This window comes from Labrus bergylta, chromosome 14 (genome assembly GCF_963930695.1).
Source record: "Labrus bergylta chromosome 14, fLabBer1.1, whole genome shotgun sequence".
NCBI classification, from domain to species: Eukaryota; Metazoa; Chordata; class Actinopteri; order Labriformes; family Labridae; genus Labrus; species Labrus bergylta.
The window spans coordinates 13,024,880-13,040,897 of record NC_089208.1 but is presented as its reverse complement, the minus strand read 5'-3'; the positions used below and the strand labels follow the sequence as shown (position 1 = coordinate 13,040,897).

General features: G+C 40.2%; 1 protein-coding gene across 1 annotated transcript; it reads left to right on the top strand.

The window, feature by feature from the left end:
• The first annotated feature begins 49 nt into the window (after positions 1 to 49).
• Positions 50 to 15,767, top strand: LOC109985331 (clustered mitochondria protein homolog). Its single transcript, XM_020635630.2, has 30 exons — positions 50 to 1,050; positions 1,343 to 1,409; positions 2,484 to 3,875; positions 4,508 to 4,668; positions 4,774 to 4,945; positions 5,673 to 5,813; positions 5,913 to 6,043; positions 6,136 to 6,290; positions 6,973 to 7,098; positions 7,459 to 7,606; positions 7,712 to 7,804; positions 8,051 to 8,269; positions 8,504 to 8,679; positions 8,785 to 9,093; positions 9,171 to 9,274; positions 9,593 to 9,676; positions 9,762 to 9,862; positions 10,000 to 10,152; positions 10,996 to 11,058; positions 11,137 to 11,384; positions 11,461 to 11,545; positions 12,012 to 12,165; positions 12,967 to 13,106; positions 13,294 to 13,374; positions 13,524 to 13,649; positions 14,125 to 14,246; positions 14,348 to 14,441; positions 14,529 to 14,663; positions 14,741 to 14,814; positions 14,922 to 15,767. The coding sequence occupies exons 3-30, from the start codon at positions 2,528 to 2,530 to the stop codon at positions 15,007 to 15,009; spliced, it is 5,031 nt and encodes a 1,676-aa protein (XP_020491286.2). The 5' UTR covers positions 50 to 1,050; positions 1,343 to 1,409; positions 2,484 to 2,527; the 3' UTR covers positions 15,010 to 15,767.
• Positions 15,768 to 16,018: the final 251 nt, after the last annotated feature.

Here is a 16,018-nt window from a genome sequence, read left to right as displayed (position 1 = left end):
TCTCTTACACTGAGAGACAACGGAGAGTTCTCATCAAAAGCATTTTTTTTTTTTTTTTTTGTCAAGTCTTACACTAGATGGCAGTAAAAACCTTCACATATAGCCCATGATGCACTAAGCAGCCTTACAAGCTACTATTGTAGCATGTATTGCAAGCTCATTGTTTAGATAGAGATCACATTTTGTACTCTGAATGAACTCTAATGAAATGTGAATTTGAAACATGCCATAGCAGCTTTCTGAATGATGCAGCCATTTGTTTGGGTGAAATGAAAGTGTTTGGCTCTTACAGAATAAACAACTCCTAAACTCACACACTGGCTCATGTTCAGAACACAGGCCCGCTTGTCTCCCAGCAAACGTCCCTTTTATAGAATGTTCCCACCGTAGAAGTCTATGGTTCCCACAGTTGTTGTCTTGGAGACTGCTTTCGAATGCTAATACCGTTCAGCATAGTTGCCATGGCAACCAGAGAGCTGCGTTTTTGTTTTTTTTCCGCCTGAAAGTGAGGAAGATCACGTACGGTTCCGGACTTTCTATTCACGGAGGGTTTTGCTGTGTCATTCCTTGCGCTGTGTTTTCAAAAGGGATGGAGGGATGAATATGAATGTGTGTCAATCGTCCCCCCTGCTTTTATTTATAGGCTACTGCACGTGCTCACATTTAAGTTTTTGATGGAGAGCGCATGGGCCGGTGCCAGTACAGGAAGTTACGTCACGACAGGCGTAGAGGTTGCCCTCTTCTGGAACGGGATGGGTATTAAAGTGTGACAGTGTTCATGTGTGTGCATAGAGGGCCTCCTGCTACAGGCTCCCTCGTAGCTCCTCTTCACCCATGAAGGGCAGAAACCCACACACACACACACACACTCACACACACACACACATGCAGCGACACACACGTTTGTGTAACGTGTTGTCTCAGCAAGGACAGGGGATCCTCCTGCTCTAGAGGGAAGCTGGGACTCTCTGATTTCAGCAGGATGACGAGCAGTGGGATCTGGAGAAAATGACACAGACTGGCATCCTCTTCATTTCTCCAAATTTCCTGGTAAGTCCCATAGATTGATTCAATTTGTTTTTGTGATAGACCTATTGATGCTTCTGTTGTTTGAGATATGCACATGTTTTCACATGCTTTGTGAAATTATTAGGCTATTAATTATTACAATGTTATGTTGTGCTTAAACAAAGGTATGAAACTTGAAAAAAAAAAAAACCTGTTAATATGTTAATAAGTGTTTGGGCCTTTTTGTCAGTCTAATGTAGCCTAACTACTGTAACTTATGGGAACTTTTTTACACTAAAATTGTACCCAGCATTTTCTTTCATCTTTGTTGCAGCAGCATTTCTAGATATTCAACATCGCTCCAGAGATCTGCCCAGACTGAGGCTTCAGTTCTTTACACTGTAAGGTGACACCTCAGCAACACTCCATAATCTTCCTGTCATCAGCTGTTGTTTAAGGCTATTAGCTGCTTGCATTCACGTATGCCGGACAAACACACACACACATACCCAATACACGCACACAACACACACACACACACACACACACACACACACACACACACACACACACACACACACACTCAAACACATAAAAAAATCTATTATAAGTTCATACTCAGCATCCTAGTTAAATCTTGTATTTTAGAATTTTAGAGTCTTTTTCAGTTTGTATTAATGATTTCTACTGTGCAAGTTTCAGTTCTATGGGTTACAGATGCAAAGTCTCTATTTATAAATCTCGTAATGAACCTGGAGTTTTGTTGTCATTCTGCCTGTCCACATGCTCTCTTCTGAGCTTTAACCAGTGTGGCATTCCTCCAGGGTGCCCTTTTCTTACCAGACACGACTTTGATCTTCATGAGGGAAATATTATCAATAAACTGTGGAAATTGAAGAATTAACAACATCATTAACAGGAAATGAAGGCTGAGCTTGTGTGGGTGTAAAAGCCTGGCTGGATGATGCACATGCTGAGAAAGTCCAAATATGTCCCTGATATGTAAACATTCTTTGGTTTTTGCATCTTGTCGATAGGAATATTAAAGTCACTGACTATGCCATCACAGTCAGAATCAATGCACACAGCAGACTTGAGACAAGCCAAATCCTTAAAAAACTCTGCATTGTATTTTTGGGGGCCTGTATGGTTATACAACTCTCACAATTTATTGCAACATATTCAAAGGATTCAAACTTCCCATATAACAACTGCACTACACATTATGAAAATAAAGTGACCACTCAATCTCCTGTCCGAAGTGCTGTGGCCTTATTGATAAAATAATAGTTTGTCTGAGCCTTTTCAATAACAACTGCTGCATTATTGTGTTCAGTTAACCAAGTTTCAGTAAGCAATATAAAATCAGACACCTTATATTTAATAAAGCACATTTATTTAGTCTATTTTGTATTCCAAAGTAGTTTCCATTTTTAGATTTGTTCTCATGAAAATACTGTGTTTTTCTTCCTTAGGCAACCCTGCAGAGTTGTACTCTTGTTTTGTGCACGGAGGCATCATGGGAAACTTAGTCCAGTGCTGTCATACGCTGTCATACTACTTTAAGTGTAAGGATGCACCTGTCCAAGGAGAGGCTGAAAGATCCCCTCTGTTATCCAGCGAGGAGAGTGAACGTGAGTCACCAAGTCTGCCAGACGACTTGGAGGAAGAACTGTTAACCACCTCAACCGGAGTGACAAACCCCGCCCTCGAACCAGAGCACTTCCTGTTTCCAGATATTATCCTGAGCAGTAACTTGGGAGGGGAAGTGACGTTGGTGGAGCCGATGGTGTGTCTGCTGGTGTCCGAGGAGGAAGAAGGAGTGAGAGTGAATGAGCCGGTAGATGAAGGGAAAGAGAGGATTACCAGTTGGAGAAACAGGAGTTATTATGAGGTTGAAACACAGACTGAGGGTGAGACACGGATGGATACGGGGGTGCAGACTCAGACAGAGTCACAGATGGAGGTTCAAGCACAAACAGAAATACAAGTGGGTTATAATGAGACTTTGGCAAGAGAAATGAATACATTAACTAGCACTGGCACTACAGAAGACCTGGTTGTGGATGTTTGGAAAGACTGTGAAATACCAAAGCATGTAGATGTACTCTTGGAAGCACAACCAGACACACAAATGTCAGATGAGAGGAACTCAGAAATTGTTACCAAAATACCTTCAGAGAAAAGAAACAAGGACACCACACAGAATGATTTGGAGGAGGATCACATCTGCAAGGAACTGAGCAGCACTTTTACTGGCAAAACATTTCAAACAGAAGAAAATGCAAAGCTTATAAAGGAGTTTAACATGAATGAAGAGGGTCTGTTTGCTTTGCAACAAAATACTGTCGCTGCAAAGGAAAACGCAGACTTGGCCTTGAGGGAGCAACATAGTCGGCCTGTAAAGGGGAATGTAAAGGAAAAAGAAGTTCATTTAAAATCTGAGTGCAACTCAGTGGGGATGACTGAGCAGAATGTAACCAAGCATCCACAGAATGACACGAAAAACAGCATCAACAACACTGAAGTTTCGGAGAACTTTGACTCTGAGGACTGTCGTTTAGACCTGAAACAAACAGATAATAAAAAGACGGAACATATCCACACAGACATTAATCTGTCCGATGACCGCACAGGTCATACAACAGACCACTCTATTTTAAATACCGATCATATTCAGAGCCAGAAAAACTTGACGCCACCAAAGACGGAAGAGGATGGCAACACTCATTTTCGGGAGGTTTTGGAGCTGGAGCAGGCCATACAAAAGGAGGAGGAGGAGGAGGAGGAGGAGGCAGAGGGGTCTGAGGTGAAGCAAACCCTGTTTTCTGTTGACAGGCTGTTTCTGGCTGCAACACATGTCAAAGGTGTGTTCTCTAGTTTCTCTGTGGTGTGTTTTATTTTGTGAAGTGGGCTAATCTGAAGTGTTTAAATGACTGTTTCGTGTAAATTGGATCATCAAGCTATTAAGTATAATGTTACTTATTATTCAATTAATAGAGAAGTACAGGAAAGCCTATTCATTATAATTCTGATTTTATTTCAGTATAGATAAATAATTAGGCTATTAAAAGGTATTAAGAGTAAGAAAACATCTTAATGTTTCACAACAGCTTCAAATGAAATTGTTTATTTTAATCTTTTAGATCCCAGCTTTTTATTTTCTCTTCATTCATTTTCAATTTTTTCAATTGTAAGTACATAATGTATATTTAGTGTGTGCCGGTATTGCTCAGTCCATGTACAGAGGTTACTGGTTGCAGGTTCTACTCCTGATCCAGTCACTTTTAGGTGCATGTACTCCTCCACTCTATCTCCCCACATTTGCTGTCTCTCATATCTGTCCTGTCATATGAAGGCAAAAAAAAAGTGGTAATACAAAAAGATAAGAATATATTTGTTTATTTTCCCACTTTAATCTAAATTCAGGGTAAAATGTGCCTGTATATCATGCAGCTAGTTTTGTCTTCACAGCCCATTTCTTTCTCTACGTCAACAGCTCCTCCATGTCAAATTGAAGAAAGCCCTGAGGATGGTCCCCTGGAGAAGTCTGATAATGATGAAAGAAAACAACTCAGCATCCATGACAAAGTTGATCTCCAGGAGACGGGCTTTCTCGTCAGAATCCAACCTCCTGGAACTGAAAGTTTTGAGCTTCAGGTTCTCCTTTACTACTTGCTCTTCTACTACGAGCCGCCTATTCTTTTATTTCAAAAGATATACTATCTGTATCTCTTTCTGATTCTCTCTGTTTCTGGCTCTCAGATTTCAGGTCAGATGTTGGTGGCAGAGCTTCACCAGGTGCTGATGGATCATGAGATCACCTGCCACCGAACATGCTTCTCCCTCCAGCTGGGAGCCAGCGTGCTCGACAGACAAACACAGCTATGCTCTATCCAGGGCATCCAGGAGGGGGCGCTCATCAAAGTGGTGGAGGGTAACTGCTCTATTTTCCTCCTGTTATTTCACCTTAGAGTGCAACATTGTCATTAATTGTGTTCAGTCCAGTTGTGTGGGACTTCACCTGCAGACCTGCACATGGACCAGTTGCACACAATCACAGGACAGACCCTTTATTAGGAAAAAGGTTGACCTCTCATCTAAAGTGTTATTACCTTCTGCAGGTGTTGGACTGATGCTTGCTCTTTATGTCTCAAAACTGCACTGGTTAAGATCATTAGATTGTGTTCTATTTTTGACTCGACTCAACCCAACCACGGTTTTGAATTTGCTTGAAAAAAACATCTCCACAAACTAGATTTTTTTTACAATATAATGTACCATACACCTCAATCCTTAATATAATATTCAAATTACGGTACTTAAAACTGCATTTAAAACATCCAAATACTCTGTGTTGTTCATTTACAAATGCTAGATGATATGGAATAACTTATTGGAATGCATAGATTTAATTTCAAGGTACGTCAAATCACATCTGATATTGAATAAAGAAAGCTTACTACAGTGGAACCCATGTCACACTCTTATTTTAACATGATAACCACTACTCAACTTAGGTTTCTTTCATAAATCAGTAACACGCTGATTTGTGTGTGTTATCTTCTATGCAACATATTTACAAGTAAAAGATTTCCATTCATTTTTAATTGGTGTGATATTAAACCAAACACTTTATAATCATCTTTTGTTGGTTTTCTTAGACTCTTACTCGGTGCGTGATGCCCGTCTCCATCTCAGACACGTTCGTGATCTTTTAAGGAGCCTTGACCCTGCAGATGCGTACAACGGAGTGAACTGCAGCTCGCTATCTTATCTGACCTTTTACACCAGAGGAAACAAAGGTATTTTCTTTCTGCATTCACCCCCCCCCCGTCACATGTGACTTTTTTGTTTGAGAATTTCTCTTAGTAATCCTTTGACCTCCATTCGTATTCATTCAGATAGTGAAAGTGTGGGGAACAGGAGAACTTCTGACAAAGGGTCTGTTGACTTCAAACCGCCTGAATACATCCTGCCTGGCTGTAAGGAGCGACCTCTGACTCTTTTGCAGCCAGTCAGAGACGACTGGAAGGTAAATGTTTCGCTTCTTTACTTTAACATATTACTTAATGATTAAATATAAAATGTTAAAATACTGAATTAACAGTGCAAATATCAATTCAGCCACTACAGTGTCTGCGGGTCCTGACCATGAGCAGCTGGAACCCTCCTCCAGGAAACAGGAAGATGCATGGGGACTTAATGTACCTCAATGTCGTGACTATGGAAGACAAAGAACTGAATATCACATCATCTACACGCGGCTTCTACCTCAACCAGTAAGTGTTAAACTGCCATTTTAAAGTTTTCAAAACAATGAAATATCTGATTTCTTATTCATGCTAGCTGTATGGTGTCATATTGATTCAATATGTTTGTCTGTAATGAAACAACTCAAGAACTGTTTGATTGAATACCATAAAACTTTGTACACACGTCCAAGGTCTCCTTTGGATGAATCCCAATGATTTTGTAAGAGTCCAGACTTTTCCTACAGCATTTAGCAAACATCACTTAACCAGAGCTAATCTCATTTGAATGGCACACACATTTGTTATTCCCAGGGGATGTATACCATCAATAAAAATGCAGTTTTTGGGATCCTTTCAATTTTCATCAAGGGCCATCATCAGGTCAAAGATGCAATTAGTCTAATACTTTGGTATATGACACAATATCATGTGCGCAACTGATAACATTCCCCTCAGTCTTAGCTCTGCTTTGTGTTTAGTGCCTGTTTGTGAGCATGTTGCTATGCTAGTGTTAGCATTGGTAAAGTTTCCCGGAGGTGCTAGAATGACGGTCATCCTGTTTTGCAAATCAGACATTGAGTCTCTTTCAGATTCTGATTTATATCATAAAATCTGTCCCAGTAAAGCTGTAAGCCAACATCAATTATGTGAGATGAGGAGACAACAAACTCGCCTGGATTCGACTTGTGCTTTGTTTTGACTTTTCCAGGTCAACTGCCTTCAACTTCAACCCTAAACCTGCGACTCCAAAGATCCTTTGCCACTCTCTCGTTGAGCTGCTGAGTCAAGGGAGCCCTATTTTCAGGAAGAACTTCCATGCCCTGCAGAGGAAGAGGTGAGCAAGCTGTTATCAAGTTGAAAATATGATGCTCACAAAAGACCGAGGGACAAGCAACACTTTTCACCAAGAGTGTTGATGGAGTTATGTCTTGAGTTGGCATAAACAACATGAAATTACCTACTTTAAAACAGAAATCCCTTCTCTCAAATCAACCTTACTAATAAAGACGTTTTATTTGGCTATTGATATGAAGAGGGTTAAAAATAGTTTTTCTATTTGTTGCAAGGCAACCCTTTATAGTCTCTGCAACTCTACCAATATTTATCTATGAAGGGTTCTCATCCATCCTCTAGATAAAAAATCCAGGAAAGATATTTATGCTTTCTTTCTGTTTTGTTTTTTTGTTTAAACCAGAGTCCAGCAACACCCTTATGAGCGGATAGCCGCGCCTTTCCAGGTGTTCACCTGGACCGCCCGTCATGGAGACCACTCCCTCGACTGTGTCAGAGCAGAGGAGACACACACGAGACGCATGGGCCAGGACGAGCACACAGCTGGGCAGGTTACAGACATAAAATAGTAAAAACAGGATGAATGCAGAGAGTTTCTAACATTATGGCATCCCTGATTGTGATGCTGACATTTTGGTTGTTTGTTCTGACCACAGACTCGAGACTGGAATGAAGAGCTGCAAGGATGCAGGGAGCTCAGCAGGAGCTCCTTTGACGAGTTCCTGCTCAGAGATAGATGTATTTTCAAGGTGAGACCACAGATATCCCAACATGCTCCCTGATTCACTGTTTGAGAAGCAGGGATGTGACTGTGAGACCATCAGTTTCAATCCATAAATCACTGACCAAGAGCACAGGACCATGATGTCTAAAACCTAAAATGTCCTCTACAAATACCCCTTAATTGTTACGCTTTCCCCGCCCTGTGTTGGACTACTATGTTGCTCTTCATTAAAACCAATGAAGAGAACCTCTTTTTTTATTCCTGTTTTCAGACCAACTGTGACTTTGTTGCCGCTGCAACACAAGGAGCTGTAGCTGTTATCGACGGTGACGTCATGCCGTTGAACCCAGGGGAGCCGCCTCACATGCAGATGTTTATCTGGAACAACCTCTTCTTCAGCCTGGGGTTTGACATATCGGACCACTACCTTCCACTAGGGGGCAACACTGCTGCTCATGCCTCTGCTATTTGTGACCTGAGAGGAGCACAGGTAGATATCCTGACAGTAGTATTTGTGAGTGATCATGTGTTTGATATGCATGTACTGTTTTACAATTATGTTTGATTTCCGAAACGGACTGTAGCACATTCGTTAGCTGTTTGCTCCATTATGTGGATATTTAAGGGAAAAAAACACTATAATCAAAATCAATCAGCAAGAAAAAATATCTTTCTGCAGTTGCTTGGCTTGTTTAACAAGAATACTTATGTGACTCTAATACAGGCATACACAGCTTTGGACATAGAGGGGCTTCACACACTTGGCACAGCTGTTGTGGATTATCGTGGCATCCGAGTTATCGCTCAGACGATTGTCCCTGGGATACTGGAGAAAAATCAGGAGCAGACTGTGGTCTATGGCTCTAATGACTATGGCAAAACAGTTTTTACACACTCAAGGTAACACACATCTGCAGTAAAACAATAAATAATCTTTCATAGGTATTTATTCCTTGACTGACTTTAAACATGAAATCAGGTGACTTTTTCTTAACATCACTCCAGGTTCCTGGATCTCCTGGACAAAACCTGTAAACCTCTAAGAATCCAGCGTCACCAGGTGCTCGACCACAACAACAGCCCTGTGGAGCTTTGCTCGGGCATCGAGACCAAAGGCATCATGGGTAATGATGGAAGAGCCTACATCTTGGACCTTCTCCGGACCTTCCCCCCTGACCTCAACTTCCAGCTCTCAGAGATGAAGGACAGGAGGGAGGTGCCAAAGGTTTGTCAGAGCTTCGGTTACCCGCAGCGACACCACCACAGCCTGGCCAGCCTGAGACCAGAGCTGATAGAGGCTTTCGTCCAGCACAGGTGAGAAATAAAAGATGTACAAGAGCTTATAGAATTGTGTATTTTTGTTTTGGCTTATCTTTATTTTTCTGCTACAGGTATGAACTTCATGGTGAAATGATGTCTAAGGAACTGACAGGAGGGGACAAAGCCACAGAGCAGAGTGAGAAGCCGCTTTTTGACCTGAGCACTGGAGATACAGGTACAGCTGGACAAAAAAGACCTCCAAAATTAAGTGAAATGATAAAAAAATCTTCAGATGATACGGAAGAAATAAGGCTGAGAAACCCAAAGTGGAAAAATAAATACTAGTCCTAGAAAGGTTGAACCATTAGAAGACATGTATTGAACATTTATACATGTATGTTTTATTCTCAATTCTCACTTGAAAGCTAGTCAGTAGACCTTTCAAATCTGCAAATACACCATGTATAGTAATGAAAAGAGCCATGGGCAGTATTTCAGATTGTTTGGTTATGGTCTGTGTCAACCAATAATTCATTCTTACTTACTATTGTAGAATCTCAGAGAAGAAATGTGATTTCTGGACCAGTAAGTGAGTCTTCCTTTGACATCTGCTTCAATCCTGATGTTTGCTCTCCAGGTACACCTGCGTGCACACACATTCATGTCATGTATATCAAGTATTTAGAAAATGAGACCAAGACTTAACTGTGTGTCTGCTGCAGGGGTTCGTTTCCCCCCTGAGTGTGTTGAGGGGGTTCAGAGGCAGAGACAGCTGTTGTGGGACGCAGCTGCTTTTCTGCTGACTAAACAGATTCCAGCTGTTGTGAGTCTTTCGAGATAAACTTAAGGGTCAGGTCTATCATGTTATGTAGTTTAAGTTATCCGTTTCTCATTTGCTAATCTTGTGTGTGTGTGTGTGTGTGTGGATATGTTACGTGTGTGCATGCGTGTGTGTGGAAGCTGAGGGACTGTCTCGACCATGCAGCTGTGCCGATGGATGGTGCAACCCTGACATCAGCACTACACCAGCGGGGTGTAAATGTGCGATACCTTGGCACCCTAATGCAGGAGCTGGATGGGTTGGTGGAGAGAGGGAGACTTAGCCACATACAGGTACTTTCTACAGCTATTATTAACTATATCACATGCATGTTACCTCATCATATTATCTTGTGAGTTTACTTTGACATTACTTGAATCACATTTTCATAAATGTGTCCGACAGAAACTGCAGTTCAAGACAGAGAACCATGATACATTATGCCTATCACTTCTATGTTTCATATTTCAAATATTGCAATAGTATTAAGTAGAGGATAGAAAAACTTCCTCCAGGTCAACAACCGACAGAAATTATTTGAATTGGAAGTTCTTCTCAATTAAGAAAGTTTATGTCAATTACTCATTTACTGTCCACATCTGAAAAAATAACTCCCAATATCCTGACAACATCATATGAACCAAGATCATTACAGCACTTCTTTTAGAAAACAAACTGCCAGAACCCATTAGGTTGACAGGAAGATATCATTTTGTGTAATCTGCATTTAAAAAAATGTTGTGTTTACTTTATTTTATCAAGGGGAAGCTTAGAAATTGAGAAAATAATCGGGACCAGAATCAATCCCTGTGGTACACTTTAGACAGTTTCAAAGAGGAGGAAGGCATGCTACCCAGGGTAACAGTATGTATGCCTGTCATTATGATTAAGCCCTTAAGAACTTTTTATATAAATCTTTGACAAGGTAAAGACTAAACATTTCCAAAGGTTCTGGTATTGATCTAAAGCCATCACTAATCACTGTTAACTGGACAATAAACGTTATTTTTCATTGGAGTTGAACATTTTGTGTAGGTCACCAATGCACAAAAGCAGCACAAGAACACTTAACTTTAACTACTGCCAATATGTAAAAGACTTCCTGATCACAAAACTGACCTCATGTTCCCTGACAGAGAATTTCTATCAGCGAGATCATCATCAGAAGTGCAAAACATGTCTTCAGGACCTATATACAGGTAAATTGCCCCCAATAATGTAATGAAGGGAAATATCAAAGCAACATTTTAATAATCTAATATTAATTCTTATTTCAGGATGTTGAGCCTTCAGCTTTTTCTGCAGCTGTCTGTCACTTCCTAAACTGCCTCCTAAGTTCCTCATCCTGCTTCCCTGACTCCTGCTCAGACAAGCTCCTCTCTCGTCGCAGGAGCCGACGTCAACGGAGCCATGGCAGCAGAGGTGCCTCACTGGCAGAAAGGGCGTGGGCTAGACTGAGTCCAAGTGAGCTTTGGGTCAAGATCAAGGCTGAGGCTGAAGAGTATTACCACTACACAATGAATAGGTGTGTGTTTCTGTGTCTGTCTGGGGTTGGATATGCACTATCAGGGTTTGACACTATCGTCCTTCTTTGTGTTCAGTGAAAGTATAGATGAAGTAATAGACAAGTACAGCCTGCAGAGGATCTCCCTACTGAGAGAGATTGCCATCAAGACCGGGATCCAGGTCAGACTGTATCCACTCTTTTCTTTTGTATACATCTGCTAAAACATTTGCACTCTAACCTTTGTTATTAAGAAAATTAGACCCTTAAGCAGCAATAATAAAATGCTGCTCCACTGTGCTGCCTTGTAAAGTGTCACAGGAAGAAACTTCCCTTGGCTCAAACAAAGTAATGAGGACTAGAGACAGAAATACAAAATGTTTGTCTAAACAGAAAATTGTATATAATGGAACAGTAGGGGCAAAAAACTTACATTTAAAATGTTGTATTGTTTCATATGTTGAGCTTGATAGAACAGATGTCTGACAGAGTCAGTTGAGGGGCTGACATTTTCCTACATGAATTTTGTTTGTCATGAAACATAAAATTACCTCCAGCATTGACTACAAGGCAAAGTGCAAAACCATCTAGTGCAGCTTTTAAAATGCAGCTATTAATCTTGATCTTCTTCCTTTTCTGTATGTTTAGGTACAGCTGAGAGAGTATGTATTTGAGTCTCGTCACAGGCCAGTGTTCAGCGAGGAAGACGTTATCAACATGTTCCCTGTGGTCAAGCACCTCAAACATACAGCACAGGAGGCCACACGGCTTGTGCAACATGCACATGGGGCAGTGCAGCAAGGTGAGACATAGACAAAGACATAGACCAGTAGGCTAACATTTAGTATGACATTGTGGCTCCGCCTTGGTGCTTAAAATAAATGACAATCAGCTGGAGTGTCCATGTTGAAAATGATCTGGCAAAATAAGGTGTCCTTGAGTACATCTGTAGGTCCTGCCCAGCTGTATAAAAACTCAGAGCCTTGGATGCATAATGTCTTAGATCCAGAGGTTTGAAAGCTTGCAGAAGTGGGTATTTCTACCTGAATCACATCTGGCTTTCAAAATACAAAAGGAAAGCATTTTATTTTCTGTATAAATTAGATCCACATCAGCATAGGTGGATCTTTGGGCTCATGAACTTATAAGAGATCAAAATGTAAATCAATTTCAATTTAAGATCTGAGCTCGTCTTTTGTGAAGAATACTTTCATAACTTATAACCAGGTGCACGTTAGCACCTCTATATGTAGTGTTTGTTGAGAACATCGCTAGACACTGTCTGCATTAACAAATGTGTACACTGTATTTGCACATTATCATCAGACAGATTAGACATTTAAAACTCTGTTCACTTCATTTAATTCACACTTCTACCTTCCCTGCACAGAATGTTTACATGTTGGACATGTTCCAGTGTTTTTATTTTACATGAACATTATTAAGGCAAAAAGAAAAGTCTGCATATGCCGTATATTTCTTTTTCTTTTGCTAGAATATATTTATTCTGTATTTCTTTGCTCTGATAAACTGCTACTGTAACACCAAAAGTAGTATTTCCACATTTAAGGTCTCTTCAGTAGTGGTTTACGTTGGGTTTCAGGGCTCCTTATAGAGGGCAACGAGTTGATAAGTCAGGCCCTGACTCTGTTCAGCAGCGTCTGTGGGGTCCTGCATGAGGATGTGTGCGTGTGTCTGCGTCTCCTGGGGCGAATCAGCTATATCTTGGGGGAGTATGCAGATGTAAGTATTTATAACAATGAATTAACTATTACATTTGATTCTTACCTTGTCAGTCATCTGAGTCATTACCCACATCGCAAGCAATGTTGTGTGACATGAGTTGTTTCAACTGCATTACTATACAAACAGACAGAAATATGAACATTGCATGGCCTTCACAAAGTAATGTTTCACTCATTTGTCACAGGCCCTCAGTCACCAGGAAAAGGCTGTAATGAGCAGTGAGCGATCACAAGGTATAGACCATCCACAGACAATACAGGACTATGTGAGTTCCTTTTACCTGCTCTTTTATCCACAAACAGATCACTGAACTTTAACATGTTAATCACATTTTTTTTAAACATCTACCTCAAATCCTTTAATGTTTTATGTGTTGTGTCTTCAAATGAGAGTTTTCTGTTACCTGTGATTTAGACTCACCTGGCCCTGTACTGCTTTGCTGGAGGTCGAGTCCAGACCTCCCTGCAGCTACTTTATCGTGCACGATACCTCACCCTGCTTATAATCGGAGAAGACCATCCACATGTCACACTGCTGGATGTAAGTGAGACCTCAGCTGCACAACATGTCTTTCTGTCTAAGGTTCTTTATACATTAAATATATTTAAAACACATGTTCCGTTCTATTTATTTGCATGAAATCTGGTAAAAACTGATTGCACAGTAAATATTTCCATTACATTTGATCAAATCTGAGTTAACTTGTCAAATTGTCAATAGAACTGTTTTTCTTTTTGCTGCAAATATTTGCTCACATGTTTCAATTACACTGCCATCAAAAACTACTGAAATGGTACAAAAACAAAGACAATCAACCATTACATAACAAAATGAAATGGAAGTGAAGACAAAGAAAGATGCTGAAATGAAAAAACAGATGGCAACCTTGCAAAAGTTTCATGATAATACCTTTGATTTTTGGTCACTTTGTATTCGTGCCAGGAGGTGTTATTACATGTCACCCATGTGTTTGAAATCTGTTTTTTTGTGTCGCTGTTTTGCTTCCCTTTGTTAGACTATGCTCGGTCTAGTTCTTTATGAACTGATGGAGTATGAGCTGTCCCTGAAGTTTCTCCAGAGTGCCTTGATTTCGACTTCAAAATACCATGGTGCCACATCGCTGAAATATGTACAAAGGTTAGATAGTTGGCCATACCATTTATCTGTTATGATCAGAAACAAATATTTCCTTAACGTTTTTGTCTACGTGTACCCTTTTCATGTCCGTCTTTGTGCAGTCACCACCTGCTCGCCACTGTGTATGAAAGTAAAGGAGAGTATCGGTCGGCTCTGCAACATGAGAAAGAAGCCTATGCAGTGCTTAAGAGCCAGGTATGCTTAAAATGCCAGAATCCCATGTATGCTTATGTTATTTCAGTGCCCATTGTTTCTCAGAGAGTCCTTTGTTGCACACAACAGCTTGGGGAGGACCATGAAAGTACGAAGGAAAGCTCAGAGTACCTAAAGATTCTCACTCGTCAGGCTGTGATTCTTCAGAAAGCTATCAACAGTATCTACAGCAATACGCCCAGTGCCTGTATTCAACCTCCAAAGGTTTGTAAATACATGAAAACACGCATGCAAGCATTTCTGGTTGTGTGGTAATTTATCTTGTTTGTGTTTCTCTCCAGTTTTCCACACCAAGCCTTCCCACAATCCTTCAGCAGCTCAACCTGGCATGTGGATTCATAGCTATTCCCCCCAGGTGAACATGCAAACAGTAATGTTCATCTCATTCTGTAATCATTGTGATAAATGGTTGATGTAAATTGGGATTTTCCTCACACATAGTGTCACATCTTTTATTTATAGAGCAAAAGGAATATCCGACCCGCAGACTGAGTTGAAAGGAAATGCTGACGAGCTGGAAAGATCGGCAGACAATAACTCTGCTCTATGAACTCAAAGAACAGGTCGAAAACAACATGTGTGAGTTCAGTCAGACTTCTGTAAATGACTGTAGACAATCGATAGTAAAGGTTTATGAAAGCCAGGGAAATTGCTGTTTCAATGTAGGTTAGCCTACTTTGGACAACAACTACAGTCAAGTAGCAGACATGTTCAACTGTACTCCTTTCAAAGAGGATTTCCCCGGCCTGTTGTCTATGGAGGACTGGGTGTTAATTTTATCTAATGATTGTCGTATAGCTCTAGTTGAAAGACACCTGGTCCATAAATTAACTCTACTGGCTGTAACTTTGATGATGAATATTCATAACTCTTTTCCTTATTGTCAGAAAAATGCTTAAATATACTGATTAATTAATTATGCTTCTAGACAAATTGACAAGCATGGTATGTTTGGATCTACTTGTACTGATGAAACAAAATAAAAAAACTCCTGTGTATGTTTAAGTTTATTTAATATCTAAATGACTTGCAATCCCCTGTGTGTCCACTGGGTTACACCCGTGTACCAAAAACAGATGATGTTTTGTGTGCTACTCATCCTTTTTGATTCAGTTAAAGTTGCCTTAAATATTCTGGAGTTAAGCAGTAGGGAAAAATAAGCATCTGGACATCCTGTGTCCCTGCTAGGCTATCCTCAGTTGGTACTTGTTGCTTATTTTATTGCTTTTTTTTATCATCTCTATTCTATTTTATTTCCTACTGCTGTGTTGTGTGAATACTGGGATTAATAAAGTTTTCTGATTCTGATTCTGATTTCTTTTTTTCTTGATTCTTGATTTTACTTTTTTTTTTTAACTGGTATTGTTTGTGTGTTGTGCAGTCTGGCCTTAAGTGACACTGCTAAATGAATTTCAATTCAGATATGACCACAAATATTTAAAAGTTTTGTTTCCTTTACTAGAAAACCGCTCAGATTCAGATAAGATCTAAACAAATAGGTAGGCCTCTATGAAAGTAGAACAGTAAAAAAAAAATATGTGGTTATTTATTGCACAAAA